The 15,284-nt window shown below is 58.6% G+C and overlaps 7 protein-coding genes across 7 annotated transcripts; 3 read left to right on the top strand and 4 right to left on the bottom strand.

The window, feature by feature from the left end:
- Positions 1–273: 273 nt before the first annotated feature.
- Positions 274–861, top strand: VDBG_05422 (conserved hypothetical protein; the record flags this gene model as incomplete). Its single annotated transcript, XM_003004263.1, has 1 exon — positions 274–861. The coding sequence occupies one exon, from the start codon at positions 274–276 to the stop codon at positions 859–861; it is 588 nt and encodes a 195-aa protein (XP_003004309.1).
- Positions 862–1,181: 320 nt separating this feature from the next.
- Positions 1,182–1,952, bottom strand: VDBG_05421 (conserved hypothetical protein; the record flags this gene model as incomplete). The annotated part of the gene is made up of 1 exon (XM_003004262.1): positions 1,182–1,952. The coding sequence occupies one exon, from the start codon at positions 1,950–1,952 to the stop codon at positions 1,182–1,184; it is 771 nt and encodes a 256-aa protein (XP_003004308.1).
- Positions 1,953–6,473: 4,521 nt separating this feature from the next.
- On the bottom strand, positions 6,474–7,977 carry VDBG_05420 (phenylalanyl-tRNA synthetase; the record flags this gene model as incomplete). The annotated part of the gene is made up of 2 exons (XM_003004261.1): positions 6,474–7,789; positions 7,842–7,977. The coding sequence occupies 2 exons, from the start codon at positions 7,975–7,977 to the stop codon at positions 6,474–6,476; spliced, it is 1,452 nt and encodes a 483-aa protein (XP_003004307.1).
- Positions 7,978–8,962: 985 nt separating this feature from the next.
- On the bottom strand, positions 8,963–10,080 carry VDBG_05419 (conserved hypothetical protein; the record flags this gene model as incomplete). The annotated part of the gene is made up of 3 exons (XM_003004260.1): positions 8,963–9,132; positions 9,229–9,451; positions 9,538–10,080. 3 exons carry the CDS (start codon positions 10,078–10,080, stop codon positions 8,963–8,965), a joined length of 936 nt encoding a protein of 311 aa, XP_003004306.1.
- A 597-nt stretch (positions 10,081–10,677) lies between these two features.
- On the top strand, positions 10,678–11,811 carry VDBG_05418 (conserved hypothetical protein; the record flags this gene model as incomplete). Its single annotated transcript, XM_003004259.1, has 1 exon — positions 10,678–11,811. The coding sequence occupies one exon, from the start codon at positions 10,678–10,680 to the stop codon at positions 11,809–11,811; it is 1,134 nt and encodes a 377-aa protein (XP_003004305.1).
- A 1,099-nt stretch (positions 11,812–12,910) lies between these two features.
- VDBG_05417 (mitochondrial dicarboxylate transporter) lies at positions 12,911–14,156 on the top strand (the record flags this gene model as incomplete). Its single annotated transcript, XM_003004258.1, has 3 exons — positions 12,911–13,030; positions 13,263–13,972; positions 14,066–14,156. The coding sequence occupies 3 exons, from the start codon at positions 12,911–12,913 to the stop codon at positions 14,154–14,156; spliced, it is 921 nt and encodes a 306-aa protein (XP_003004304.1).
- Positions 14,157–14,800: 644 nt separating this feature from the next.
- Positions 14,801–15,055, bottom strand: VDBG_05416 (RNA polymerase II subunit 3; the record flags this gene model as incomplete). Its single annotated transcript, XM_003004257.1, has 1 exon — positions 14,801–15,055. One exon carries the CDS (start codon positions 15,053–15,055, stop codon positions 14,801–14,803), a length of 255 nt encoding a protein of 84 aa, XP_003004303.1.
- Between the last annotated feature and the right edge of the window lie 229 nt (positions 15,056–15,284).

Here is a 15,284-nt window from a genome sequence, read left to right as displayed (position 1 = left end):
GCATGCCGCCGTGCGCCGGCGCATCCTGGCGCTCGCGGCTCAGAAGCCCGAGTACTACTCCGTCGAGGCCAACGGATACCGATCAATGACCTCGACTCGGCCGGCACCATCGCCACCTTTTCGGCGACGCTCCTCTGGATCGGCTTGCCGCGCCAGGGCATCTTCCTATCGGCGCGCGAAAAGGCCGACTACATCGCCCTCTGGCGCTGGGTCGGCCACGTCATCGGCGCCCCGACGGATCCTTTCGCCACGCCCGCCGCTGCCCGCGCCACCATGGAATCGCTCCTGCTCTCGGAGCTGCACCCCTCGGCCACGTCGGCGACGCTCGCCAACAACGTCCTCACCGGCATGGCCGACCAGCCGCCGGGCCACGTGTCGCGGCCCTTCCTCGCGGCCGAAACATACTGGCTCAACGGCCCGCGGCTCGCCGAGGCGCTGCGCGTCGAGCGGCCCCGCGGCTGGCTGCGCCGCTGCTATTTCTCCGTCCTCGTGCTCGGCCAGTGCCTCTTCTTCGCCGCCATGAGCTACTCGCACAAGTGGGTGCCGCGCTGGGACGCCGCACGCCGCGAGAGGCTGCGCAGGACGCTGTACGACATCACCGTCCGCCGCGGCGAGCTCGGCGCCCTGGGTGCCGAGACGGCCTTTGAGTTCCAGTACGTGCCCGTGCTCGACACGATGGCCACCGAGGTGGGCACGCTCGACGAGGCCATGCGCAGGGGCCGCGAGCTCGGCGTCGGGAGCCACGAGCGGCGGAGTCTCTGGACGCTGAGCGTCGCCGGCGTCGTCGTCGGCTGCGGCAGCTGGGGCGGATGGCTGTGCCTGAGGGGGGGTGTGCGTGCTCTCGTGGGATTGATGAGGTGACATTCTCGGTCGCACAAGAGTAAAGGCACACGGTAACATGCACGTGTATCTTGCGAGGAAATGTTTCAGCAGCTGCCATAGCTGTGGTGTATTTGACCACTAGTGTACAGTTTGTTCAAATGCTTTTTCAGTTAGCAACCCACATGACTCCTGGTGGCTAGCCGCCACCCTTGGCTTGAGTATACCATATTAACCATACGCCAGACCCTTATATGTACCACGCAATGATAAAGACAATCCTCACCGGACCGTACCCTTGACCCAAACGCCATGCAATACTTTGAAACAACATCTTTCTTCCACTTGACATTCGAAACCCCCTACGCATGGTGCATCAGCTCGACAGGCGGCCGCGATGTGTGCGCCATGATGGGCTTAGGCGCCTCAATGGGGCTGGGCTCGTCGGTCATGTCCTCGAGGCAGATGGCCGGCAGGTCGGGGCTCGCGCCCTCGTGGGCGTTGGGCTGGTAGAGCAGCGTGGAGCTGCGGCTCCTCGTCTGGCGCGTGCCGTCGACGGGGCTGATGGGGGTCTCGACGCCGGGGGCAGCGGATCGGCTGGCGTGGTGCAGCTTGGCGAGGGCGTCGGCGAGGTCCTCGGCGTGGACCTGCTTGTTGGGGGCATCCTCGAGCTTCATCTCCCAGCCGTGCGGGGGGCTGGGCGGGGGCGAGATGAAGAAGAGCTTGCCGGCGTCGGGCAGGGCGAGGTACTGGTCCTTGAGGTGCTGGTCGATGGGGGTCGGGGTGCCAAAGTAGACGCGGCAGACGTTGCCGAGGATGGCCTCGCCGTTCCAGATCTGGCGCACGGCGATGGCGGCGTCCTCGTCGTAGAAGGACACGATGATGCGGCGGAAGGACTTGAGCGGCGCCCACGAGTGGATGGCGGCCGTCTGGGCGATCAGATCGCGGATGGTCTGGAGATTGTCTGGGCGGAAGATGGCGAGATCATCGAGGTTTGTCAGGAGGAGCGTGTTGGAAGGAGGCGTCGGCTGGGTCAGGGGTGGCAGAGACGAGAGGTCGAGAGAGAGACCCTTGCCCGAGGCGGTGGAGCGGCGGGAGCTCAGAGGTCTCGTGGGAGGAGATTGCGTAGCCATTGTGGAGAGGAGGGGGTGGTATGCTGATTGTGGTGATTATGTTGATGGTGTTGAGGGGCAGTGGCGAGATGCTCGATCGTGGCCTGTGGACGAGAGGTAGTCCTGCGCGTTGGATGGCTGTATGTGCAACGTGTGTGTGTGTGTGTGTGTGTGCTGCTCAAAAGGAAAAGTGCCAGAAGAGGGCAGACGATGGGTATATGTACGAGCAGATGAAGCGTGCGTCGTCAGAGCAAGCGCAGCAGCCGGAGGGCGTGAGAGGGGGGCAGTGCAGTTCGATGCAGGCGCATGTACGGGTACGGTGTGGTGCAGAGCAGATGTTGAGGTGACGAGAGTGGAGATTTCCAATGAGGCGCGGCAGAAGCCAAATGCCATATTTCTGAGGTACGTATTTTCTTCTCTACTGCTCTGCCTCCTGGTTCCGCCTCTTGGTTCTGCCCCTCAGCCTGGCCTGGGTTCCCTCTGGTTGGCCCGTGTACCTGGCCTAGTTCCGAGATACCTAAGCTGGCAAGCGGGTTGCAAAAAAAATGAGATATATTAAATCCCTCACCTACAACTCACAATAATAATAATAACTATAACTATCCAAAATAGCCGAACAAGAGCACCACGAGTCACCTACTAGGTCTAGGATCCTAGGGGCTATTAAATATATAGATAGATATAATATTCTATATTTTAAAAGACGACTTTTCGCCCTTAACGGAGTCCCAGCTAGTACAGGATATCGGATCCTTAAAGAATAACGCAACCGACGCCTCTATAACGACCCCTAGAGAATAGAGACCCGAGGCCGCCTAAAGACCCTTACGCCTAAAGACCTAGAGCTTATAGAGTAGTTAATCTAGAGAGCTAGATTCGAGGCACGCACCCTTAATTAGCAGACCCTCGCCTACAAGGCTAGCGTTCACGTTAATTACTATTAGCAGACTATCTAGAGATCCCTTTATACCCTTAGGTATAGGAAGTATATTACCTACGATAAGTAATAGGTATCTCTAGTAGTCGCCCAGCGCCGTCTCAGAGCTATAGAGAAGGCTCTCTAACTACGCCCTACCCTAGAGAGCTAGAAGGATATCCGTTTTAGCGACGAGGTCTATTTTAGTCTCGGGCCTAAGGGTAAGGCTCGCATTATCCGGAGGCCAGGCGAGCGCTATTACCCTGACTATATCTAAGAACGGCTAGAGCCCTAAGAGAAGCACAAGAAGAGACTCCATACCTAGGCAGTAATTAGGTACGACTTCATTTCTGAACTCGTATTCTACGAGGTCCCTAGCAATACTAATAGTAAGATAAGCCAGTAAGTCTATCGCGACTAAATACTCGAAGGCTAGGTTAAGCCCTAGCTAGATGCAGGCCACTAATTCACTTTAGAGGAAGATAGCGACTCTAGCTATAGCCCTAGTAGGTCTAATATCTACAGGGCCTGGAAGGAAGCCCATAGACTAAGCTATTTCTTTAATACACTAGGGTCGCTAGATCTCTCGCCTATAGAGAATGCCTAGAGGATCCCTAAGCAGAACATTAAGAAGTATACGGTATAGGATACGGGAGACCTTAAGGACCTAGCTCTAGAGGCCTAGAGAGACCTTGAAGCATATCCAGAGCAGATTAATAGGTAGATTGATTTAATGCCCTAACGGATAAGGGATATAATAGAAAACGAGGGTAGGATAACTGGGTGGTAGGGATATGAGGGATTTAGTATGTCTCATTTTTTTTGCAACCCGCTTGGCTGGGTAGATAGGTACCTAGGTAGCGAGGTAACTAGGTAGCTACCTACCCACCTAGGTAGTACCGAGAGGGAGCCCGCTTTACTCTCATCCCCCCAAAGCCCCCCAAGAAGCCTCTCCCCCTCCCCCACTCCCGAATCTGCCCCGAATTTTGCCCCTCTGCGCGCGCTGTGCTTTCAGCGGGCTCTCCCAGTGACGGGCATTGGGAGCCAGGGTGAAACTGGCAAGGGTCTGGACCGTCTTCATCGCTCCTACGACTGTCCGTTTCCAGCAGGCAATTCCCGTCTCGACAGGTGTCAGAGAGGCGGTGCAGGCAGATTCTTCTCGACTGTTCTGCCTGTAGCTGCCTTGGTAGGTACCTAGGTAGTTATCGATGCGTCGAGAACGGTCCGAATCGCCACCACCCAATGACTGACCACAAGCCTCCTTCTTTGTGTCCTATCACCGAAGCATTGGCTCGTAAGTGGCCAGGCGGAAGGTCGGACAGGCCATTGCCCCCCGCGACTGTGAGAGACGGCCCTGGCGCCCAGCCATGTCCGACCTGCCGTCTTGGTCGGATGCGAGCCACTCGAGTGGAAGGAAATCAAGCAGCAGACAAGAAACAAGTGCTACAGTGTGCTGCAGGTGCTGTTGCAGCTGCAGGTTCGCCTCTTGGCAGCATGTGGGGGAAAGTCACGCCAACTACTTTACCTACGCCAACTACTTTACCTACCTAGGTACCTTAGGTAGGGCCAGATAGCACCTCAATAGGTACCCAGAAGCCTACTACATGTAATGTACAGGCTCTGTTTGGCTCGAAGCAGTAGAGTAGTGTGGGCCCCGGATCTGTCTGATGATGTTCCTGTTCCGTACCGACCCGCTGTACTTGTTCTCCCAGGTCGCAAGACACAGGCAAGCAGGTGCAGGGAAGATACGTACCTGAGTTCAACATCACCTCAACATCGTGAATCCATCAACATCCATGTGTCTGCATCCAGCAACCAAGGACCTTCCGAGACAGTCATCACCACCATATCCACGCACGAAATGGCCACACGAGCACCACAAACACAGAACAATGACGCAACTTTTGGCCCTCGACCGACATCCGCCAACCAACCTTCATCCGACCGACCGCAACGGGGCTGTGCTCACTGACTGGCTTGGCACGGATCACGTCCGTCTCTACGTTGACACGACTCCATCCGGCGCCCGGCGCAGCATGCGCAGCAGACCAAAGAATGGACAACTGGGCCCACGATCAGCCTCTCCCTCCCCTTGCCCCTTGCACGCTCCCTCTTTCTCTCTCACCGTCTGTCATGCCATGCCCAGCGTGTTTGTCCCTCCGTCTCAAAGCTCACCTTCGTCATAGGTGTAGGTGCCCTCCCCGCTGAGGCATGCTGAAGCATAACCTGCATCAGACTTCCACAGAGCCAAGCCTCCCCGCATCACCAGATCCGCCGGCAGGACTGCCTCGAGCTCCGCCCATCTCCAGATTCCACCGCAGACACCCCGTCATACCGGAAACCTGCCAGAGACGAAGAAACGAAACCCCCCCCCCCCCAAACACGGCCCGTCCGATTCCCGTCTCCAGGAAGGAAGCACGACCCGCTCTGCTCCATGCTCCAGCTCACCACATGACAGCTGAACACAGACAATGCGCACGATCTACTTAGAGACTCCTTTTCTCCCCTCTTTTGCTGCGCCGCCCTCCGATGCAGCGGCCCTGTAGTACGTGTCTTGTCTTTTACGGTGATGGCACTCTCGTACAGCCCCAGGGGGCGTGAGGCGTCTCTCGACCGCTCGTACTCCGAAATTTGGTTGCGCTTTTTCCTCCGGACGAGGCATGATCGTTGGGCCTCTGTGTCGTGCGTCCGTGACCTCGGTGCTCATTTCGTACCTGTTGTTTGTGTGCTCGGGGAGAATCGCTAGTTCCCAGGGCAGTGTTGGGCATTCCGCGACCAAGGTGGCTGAGCTGTTCGGTAGGAGACCGAGCGCTGCCAGCCGGGCGGGCTCGGTTGGGGCGAAACGTATAGGAGTGTCCTGTTATGCCTCTGCGCCGTGCCGGCATGGCTAGTCTTTTTTTTTTTTGTTGTTGTTGTTGCTGATGATGCTCTCTGCCATGCTCGTTGGTTTTCTGGCCTTGATGCCGGGCTGTGTCAGACGTGATATGACATCCGTGACGCGTCTCGAATGCTTCGTCGTGTTGCAGAAGTGCGTGGCTTTTTCCAAGGGGTCGTAGAGAAGCCTTGCAAAACGTACTTTTACACTGTGAATCATGGTACGACGGTGGAGGAACAGCTCTCCGGTAGTACTATCGACCTTGGATCGTCTGCTGAGCCGTGTGCCCGAGATGCATGGCAAAGTCTGTCGGAACCTCGCGATGAAGACTGTGTGCAGTGACTTCACAGCTGGAACATGAGACGAAGATCCCTGACATAGCTTGCCATCGTGGGATTCCCTTTGCCTTGGACTCGATGTCTTCGCAGAGAGCTGTACGAGCAGCCAGGGCAGATAGCCACCCATCAACGACAACTGAACGTCAGACACCAGCAGTTCATCATTTCTAGGTGTTCCCAAACCGGCGGCTGGTTATACACGTAGACCAATCTCTTCTATCGCGCAGGTGAATCCCAAGGAACGGAACGGCAGAAGGCGCTCTCGGGTTCTTCTTTACAACAGCACCACGTTGGCGGGTGTAGAATGTCTAACGCGAGACGATGTAGCCTGTTATGCTTAAAATTTTGGGTTGGAAAGACTTGGGCTGCATTGTAGATGGTACAAAGTTTACATGTTGTACACCGCTCCGGCTTTACCGGATCTCCACCCCCAGCTTCTCGACCAGCCTCTTCTTCACCTCGCTGTGCAACGCGTTCGTCTCCTCGTTGGTCAGCGTCCGCTCGAGGCTGCGGTAGTTGACGCGGTAGCACATGCTTCGCCGGCCCGTCTTGGGATGCGTAAAGTCGTCCACGACGCGCACGTCCTCGACGCGGTCGCCGGCGACGTCGCGGACGAGCTCCATAAAGTCATTCTCGTGGAAGGGGTGGCCGCCGCCGGCGGGCGACACGCCGCTCAGCCAGAAGGACACGTCCTTCGGGCAGGCGGGGTACTTGGAGAAGGAGACGAAGCGGCGCAGCGAGGCGAGGTCGTCAGAGACGCCGCGGAACTGGCTGAGGAAGCGCTCGTCGCGGGACCAGAAGAGGCGAATGTCGGGGATCTGGAAGAGCAGCATGGCGATGCGGTCGAGGCCGATGCCGAAGGCCCAGCCGAGCTTGTCGGGCTTGCCGGCGTTGATGAAGATGTCCTGCTTGACGACGCCGGAGCCCAGCACCTCGAGCCAGTCGCCGTCGTAGTAGACCTCGAGCTCCCACGAGGGGCTCGTGAAGGGGAAGTAGGCCTCGACCCAGCGCATGCGCAGGGGCTCGTCCTTGTGGTCGGGGTCGGCCTTGCGGGCGGCGGCCTTGGCGCGCGAGAAGATCTCAATGACCATGAGCTCGATCGAGCGCTTCAGGTGCGCAGCGATGGCCTCGGCCTCGGCGGCAGTGTGATGCGCCTCTTGGAGGGGGTTGCGCTCGGGGTGAATGCCTGGATTGGGGTCCTCGACGGGGACGTTGTGCTTCGGCAGCTTCTCGACATCGGCCCAGATGGCGTCGGCGACGGCGCCCTCGGGGTACTGTGTGCGGTCCCAGATGCGGGCGCCCTCCATCTGGTGGAAGACGGGGTAGTGGCTCTTGTCAATGGCATCTCGCCGGTAGACATCGGCGCTGATGAGGTATCCGTCGCTCTGGTCGGCCTTGAATGTTTCCGCTTGGTGAGCGCTCGTGTGGGTTCGCAGAAGAGTGTCCTTGTTGAAGTAGTAGGTGTCGGATCGTGCGCGGCCAGGATGGTCTGCAGGGAAGCCGAGCGAGTCAAAATTTTGGTGGGTCGAGACGACAGGGTCGAAGGTGTTATGGTATTTGTAGGTCGAGTTTGGGAATTGAGACTCAATGATCTGCCGTGTGATGTAGACGGGATGGTCCTTTTGGAGGTGCAGCTTGCGGGACGCGGCGGCCACGACGTTGGGCGGAACGTTGAACCATTGATCGGTCGGATAGGTTTTGCCGTTGACCTCGATGGTCTTGGGCTGGGCTTCAAATCATGTCAGATCGGATTGTAGGCCGCCGGCTGAAGGGCATCATACCGGAGGAGTAGGCCCGCCATGTGCAGGTTCGTGAGGCAAGAATGGAGTGTCCCTGGTGCCGAATGATGGTCGACCATGATGCGCGATGCGCCCAGCAGCGCAACGGCTGACTGGCAAGTTTTGGCGCCTGTATCATGGCAGTGAGATTGAGATGGAGAGCTCGGAGTGCACTCAAGCAGCGTGCGATCACCTCAAAGAGCGAGGGCGGAACAGGTGAAAAGTTCCAACGATAATGATTGTCATGGTACATCGACCAACGCCGCAGAGCTCTGACGATGCATCTGCAAGGTCGACGCGATAACGATAAGAGTGGAGTTCGACAGGGGATGACACTGCACCACCTCAAGACTCCTTCCTTCTGTCTTGCTTAGCCTTCCTTGTAACTGCAAATCTGCAGATGTTCAGGGGATGCACTACCTCCCTCCACCGATGCAACCTATGTTCGTGTTCACTACTCTGATCCGTACTGATGACAAGGTCACAGCGTTGCTCCTGTCTCGGCCATACTCTAGATGCCTCGGTACCTTCCTTACTTCAGGCAAGGTAGATGTATCTATGTGGGCCACTCAGGCATGGAAAGACTTCAGATCATCTCCAGACAAAGCTGCGCAGTTGTACAATTGAACATCATCAACCGACAAAGCCAAGATCCATACTTGACCCTTCAAATCTACTCAATGTAGATAGCAATGGGCTGCGTTGTCGCGTGTATGGCAAGTATCATGTCATTCCATCAAACACCGCAGGCGCAAGAGGCCACCAGATAATGGGCCACCTCGATCACGCCAACACGAAGCGACAGCCAGGAATCGCCTTTACAGTGGATGAATGATGGACAAACCGATAGATAGGCTGACAGTGCGTATAGTGACTAGTTAATCTATCTGTAGTGGTCATGTATGCTGAACGAAGCATGCTGCAGACCTTCTCTGTTGCGCCGTCGACAATTTGGAACGTTACGACATCGAGTGTATCCAACGAAACAGGACAATCCGCCATCCATGCATTCTTGAGTCGCGCGCCTGCCTCGCAGGACATCACAGTCACATGGGCGGAGATGCTGCGTTTCTCTTGGTGGGCATACATCCCTGCAACAGCGCCGTTGTTGCATTAACCATGGTCTAGATGCCAACAAGACGGATGCTGAGGTGTCGCGGGTTTCTCTCGAACTGTCTCTGGGACTCTTCGGATCGGAGCTCGTCCATGTCCCACCCCGCCCACACAAATTTGCCATGCAGGAACTCCGCCTCTTTGGTAGCAGCCCAGACGCCGTAGTCCGACGGCAGCTTGACTGTTTGGGTTATGGCGTGTTAGTAGACGGAGTTTATGCCGAGAACAGCCCGTCCCCGACTATATCATGAATACTTTTCTACGAGAGATGACTCACTGTCGTCAAAGGGCAGACTATCCGCCGTCATGCCGGCATTCATAGCCCCCTCAGAGAGGATCGTTCCCGGGTGGAAGATGTTCACCTGGAGCTTCTGAGGATCGGCGGCGTCGGCAATCGTTTGCAGGAGCAGCTGGCCGACTGTCTTGGTCAGAAAATAGGCCGGCACCGCCACTTCCATGCCCGGCATGTGCGTAACGGCGGAGGCGAGGTACACGAGGTTCTATGTTGGTGGGCAAGCAGAGGTCAGCATCATGGTGGGCGGCCGGCCTGCGCATCGTGAGCGGGGCAGGGAAGAACGGAACCTACCCTCTTCTTCTCTTCGAAACCTTCCTGGGCGCGGAAGTGATGGGCAAAGGCGAGCTGTGAGCGGACATTGGTGACAAACTCGGACCAGAGACCGTCGACGTCGGCCGAGATGATGGGCTCACTGGAGCCCATGCTGGCGGCATTCAGCACCAGGACGTCGACAGAGACGCACGTGACCGCAAGGTCAGCCCATAAGGCAGTCGTGTCGTCGGAGTGAGCCATGTCACTCGTGCGGGCGACGAACTTCGTCTTTGGGAACTCGACGACTAGGTCTGCAGCGGCCTTCTCGACCACGTTGCGGCGTCGACCTGTCAGGATGATCCTCGACGCTGAAGCTTTAGCGTACGATCTGGCGGTGCCGAAACCGATACCAGCAGAACCACCAGTGATCAGGATAGTCCGGCCAGCCTGGCTCAGTTCGGGCCGCGTAGGCGAGATAGTAGGGTAGGTGTTGCTGTGAACAGTCTCGACCCCGGCAGGGCTGGTTACGGCGAAGCTTTTGCGGAGCGCCTCCATGGAGCGTTCCTGGTCTGAACCGGACATGATGGGCTTGCTCTTCTCGGACACAGCCGCGGGTATTTGGGAGAGGATATGGCTGACGGCGGCGTCTTATGTGGGAATGCTGAGGAGCGATAGCATAGCAACCCGAGGCATGGTGCTGCTCTCGACTCGCCATAGCGTCTTTATATGGTTATACCAGAGAAATTCCATTCCACTCAACACCTTCAATGATTCACGATTTCTGAACGGCGGCGCTGTTCGACACGGCGGCTTACCAACAGACACTGACGATGAGTGTTGTCGCAAAGCCCGTCGCGCGCCTCGCCGCGCTCCTCCCGCAAGTCTCCCGCAAATCTTCCGCAAATCTCCCGCCAAGTTCCCCACAGGCCCACGGCTAACCTGTCCTTGGAGTACCGCGCGCCCATTCTCAATACCGGCGGATAGAGTAGCACCCGATCGCTACATGCATTCATTGGTCCTCATCGCCGAAAGACCGCATAATGGGGCCGCTCCGCCCTGCCTTGTTAGGACGCCTCGTCAACTCGCATCGATGGCTTAGGCACACCTCAGACACGCCTCCCGCCTTCGTTTCCGCAGACAGCTGATCTGGCAGGCTTGGTGGACCAGATTTCTGATTCAATGACGGATCATGAGAAATCGAGGCAGCGAGCCTGCCGCGCTTGCACTCTGGCGAAGCGCCGCTGTGATAAGATCCTGCCTTCATGTCTACGGTGTGTCGACCGGGGGGTCGACTGCTCATACCTTCCTCTCAAGCGACGACGATACCAGCCTCCGTCTCAGCGGGATGTACATGCCCCGCGCTCCGATGACCCCGCCTTGGCAGATTCTCACGGACACGAGAGCCATGATCGCCTCCGGCGGTCGACCGTCATTAGCATAGGAGCCGACAACGAGGACTCGACAACGGATAGTGCCGGGTTGCGGAATCTACCCCTCGACACCTCTCTGCATACCGATCTCTCGAACGCACTATCCTCTTCATCGGTACCACCACCAGACACATCAATCCAGGGAGACCTGACATGGTTCCTGCCGCTGTCGACCTGGGCTCAGGAGCCATGCACAATCCCGACCACGATTCCTTCAGCTCCCGTTTTTAGCAACTTCGTCCGTGGCCTGCAGACATGGCTCACCCGGTACTTAGTAAAAGGCCACAGTCCTTTGATCCACCGCCACCTCTACACGGAATCCCAGATACCACAGGACATGCGCGACGCTGTAGCTGCTATAGCCCTCTCTCAGACGAGGACGCCAGAAAACGAACATCTCACCGACTCCGTCTCCTCCGCCTACCTCTGCGCCCTACTGACACGCCACGCTGCCCATCCACACCTCACCGGCCCCCAGCTCACTACAATCGAGCATCTCGCCCGCACGCAGGCCCTCCTAGCACACCTCCTCCTCGCCCTCTTCACGCCGTCGCCGCCGCGCCGCGCTGACGCCGAGGCACACCTCGGCACTCTCCTCCTCTGGACTCGGCAGTTCTGGGACTCGGCAAAGCTCGACGCCGCCCTCTGCGCCCTCGCGCCCTCCGCTCGCCCAGGAACGGCCTCCCCGGCGGGACCTCTACCGCGCCTTCGTGCTCACCGAGTCGGCGCGCCGCACGTACATCGCCGCCAACCTCGCAGCGGGTGTTTATCTCATCCTGCGCTCGTCGGGGCGCCCGCACCTTCACACGTGCATGGGAGACGTGTGCTTCACGCAGCGGGCGGGCCTTCTGGGACCCCGCGGGCGCCGCGCGGTGGGAGGTGATGGCGCAGAGGGAGGGCCCGCTGTTCTTGCACAACCTCGAGGGCCACGTCCTGCCGGCGGTCGGCGTGGCGGCTGCCCAGGTAGACGAGTTTGCGAGGCATGTCTTCACGTTGCTGTGGGGTGTGGACGATGTCGAGAGGTGGGCCGTGACGACGGGGGATGAAGTCGCGGTTATTTTTTGAGGCCAGCTGGGCGAGCCTACCGATTGTTGGTACATCAAATGTAGTCTCAATCGTGAACGCGCAACCTATGTACGCAAAAGCCCACGTAGGTATCTGATGAGGTACACGCAACTCAACGTAGTCAGCGAGACAACGGCTGGTTGACGCACCCAGAAGCATTGTATTGATTCACTCATCTCATATCCATAGAATAGCTACGAGCCTCTGAATGGTTCCCGGCTTGGACGACCAGACGCATCAGGCCGCAGAGAGTCGCCCGTTGAACTGTGCACGTCAAGTGCCCAGTCGCCAGGTGACAAAAGGCACGACGACGTCAACTTGGTGAGGGGAAGAGACGGAGAAGACAATGACGGAGTTGGTCTGGGTCATGACTAGAATGGCGTTCGGAAGGGCTTCATGTGCGGGGGCTTACCATCGGCTTAGCGGCCGATGAGGTCAGTCTCTGTCACTGTCGCTGTCACACACGTAGGTCTCTTGCAGCTAAGGTAGTGGACGTTGAGGGGCCCAGAGCCTCGAGCGCCCATGTGGTCAGCGGTCGACTGGGGAGGGGGGGGGGTGCCGGTTGCCAGCTGCCAGCACCTACACCAAACCGGTGTATACAGGCTTGACAGGTACCTACAGCAGCACAGTAACCTCGGTGCGCAATGACGCAGGGTCCCGAAGTCTCGCAGGAAAAAAGCTGCAGGTGCCAAATGCCCCCCGTTCCCACCCTCCAAATCTTTGTCCAAAGGCATCTCCACCAAAACGACGACATCGCGAAACCACCACGGCCCGTCTGCCTTCTTGCTGTCGACCACGGAGGTTTGGAGACTCGAAAACAAAAAATCGATTGGATCCCGCTACCCAATTCCGGCATGGGAACACCTTCAGCCGCCGTCAATCACATACTCTAGCTGCCCACGATGCAGTCTGCAAAGATGGCCCCCGGCGCCGAGAAGCCCGTTCTTACGGCCGAGGAGAAGAGCGCAAAACCGGCAAAGAGCTCGACGAGATACCCCTTTTGGTTCGGTGGCAGCGCCAGCAGTATGGCAGCCTGCGTGACACATCCCCTGGATCTTGGTGCGTTTCTATCGCCCCCCCTTCCCCCTCGGCGCCGTGGCCGCTGCCATGGCCGTGGTCGTCGCCATCGCGCCGTCCTCTCTCGCGAAATCCGCCAGCTAACCGTGTCTCAGTCAAGGTATGCGACAACACGATCTTTACCCCTCCATCATGACGACCCCTTGCCCGACAACGTCTCTCCCTTCTCCCCAAGCTAACCAGACAAACCAGGTTCGCCTGCAAGTCCGCCGGCCCGATGCCCCCAAAAACATGTCCGGCACCGTCCTCCACATCCTCAAGTCCGACGGCCCCGCCGGCCTCTACGCCGGCCTCTCGGCCTCGCTGCTGCGCCAGATGACCTACTCGACCGTCCGCTTCGGCGTCTACGAGGAGCTCAAAACGCGCGCCATGCGCCGCGCCCCCAACAACAAGCAGCCCTCGTTCCCCGTCCTCACGGCCATGGCCTCCCTGGCCGGCTTCATCGGCGGCGTCTCCGGCAACGCCGCCGACGTCCTCAACGTCCGCATGCAGCAGGACGCCGCCCTGCCGCACGCCGAGCGCCGCAACTACCGCCACGCCCTCGACGGCCTGCTGCGCATGGCCCGCGACGAGGGGCCCCTGAGCTGGTTCCGCGGCGTCCTGCCCAACAGCATGCGCGCCGCCGCCATGACCGCCTCGCAGCTCGCCAGCTACGACACCTTCAAGGGCCTGCTGCTGCGCAACACGCCCCTGCAGGACGACCTGACCACCCACTTCACCGCCTCGCTGCTCGCCGGCATGATGGCCGCCACCGTCACGAGCCCCGTCGACGTCATCAAGACGCGCGTCATGACCGCCACGACCCAAGAGGGCCTCGTCAAGACCCTCAAGACCATCTACCGCAACGAGGGGCTCGGCTGGATGTTCAAGGGCTGGCTGCCCAGCTTTCTGCGCCTCGGACCGTGAGCTTTCCCCCCCCCCTTCTCTTCCTGCTTTAGGGGAAAAAAGAGAGAGAAAGAAGAAAGAGGCATCGCTTCTTACTGACGAACATTCAGACAAACAATTTGCACCTTTGTCTTCTTGGAGATGCACCGCAAGCTATATAGGAAGGTCGCCGGCTTGGATGAAGACAGACTAAAGGCATAGACGGGAACGAACACAGACGCACGTACACACAAGACGCGCACATACACGCAACATGGGGCGGGCACATGTTTATTTTGCATATTAGACTGGCGTTGAAGGGGGAGGGGCAGCGGCTGCCAGGCAGATGGGCATGCGTGTCGCTTGCGCGATATCTGATGCGAGGCGTTTCGGGTACGGAAAAACAACACAGGTCGAATTTGGTGTATTACAAGTCTCTTTTCGCATGTATATCTGTTCCTTGTTCAAACTTCGTCGGTCCGTCAACGTGCTTGAACGACCGTCTTTCGTAGTCCGCTTGCCCGCCCATCTTCTCTTCCTCTGCTCTCTCTCTCTGACTCTCTCTCTCTGTCTGTCTGTACAGACGCCGAGCGCAGCACAACGCCTCACACGATGAACGGGCCAAAAGATGGCACGGTAGCAGATTTTAGCCGATCTGCTGCTGCTGCTGCTGCTGCTCAGCGACACCACTTTCTCTAATGCAAGCCCTTTTGTTGGTGTCCGCAGATTTTGGTATACACAAGGCTGAGCCACGCGTAGGCTCAGCCACCCGAAAGAACGCCTACCGACCAGCCTCATTCCCGGTCTGGACCACCCATTTGTATCCCAACGCCCCTCCCCCTCCCCCTGCCTCTCCCTCTCCCTCCTCAGTTCCAGCCGCCGGACTGGCCCGACGCGCCGTAGGGCGTCGCGTTGTTGTACGGCGTCGTCGCCGAGCCGCCGCCGCCCCACGCCGTCTGGTTGCCGCCGTTGTACGGCGTCGTGTAGCCCTGGTCGTTCCAGCCCTGACTGTCCATGTTCATGTCCGGGCTCCGCGGGCCGTCAAAGTCGCCGCCGTCCATGCCGCCGCCCTCAGCCTCGCCCGTCAGCGTGTGCAGCATGAGGGCCAGCTTCTCCTGCATGATCTTGATGCCCTCCTGGATGATCTGGTCGGGGTCGAGACTGCCGACCGTCTCGACGTCAAAGTAGAAGCGGCCGGGCTTGGCATCAAAGTCAAACGGCTCGCCCTCTTGGGGCGGGTCCTCCTGGTCGGCGTTCCTGCTCTTGGGCCTGAAGGGGGAGAGCGGTCAGCATGTGAGCCCCTCGCAATGTCTTCGAGGTCTGCGAGGAAGGGAGAAGGGGGGGGGGGGG

The sequence above is a fragment of the Verticillium alfalfae genome, genomic scaffold (genome assembly GCF_000150825.1).
Source record: "Verticillium alfalfae VaMs.102 supercont1.6 genomic scaffold, whole genome shotgun sequence".
Lineage (NCBI taxonomy): Eukaryota > Fungi > Ascomycota > Sordariomycetes > Glomerellales > Plectosphaerellaceae > Verticillium > Verticillium alfalfae.
This window is presented reverse-complemented; position numbering and strand designations above follow the sequence as displayed.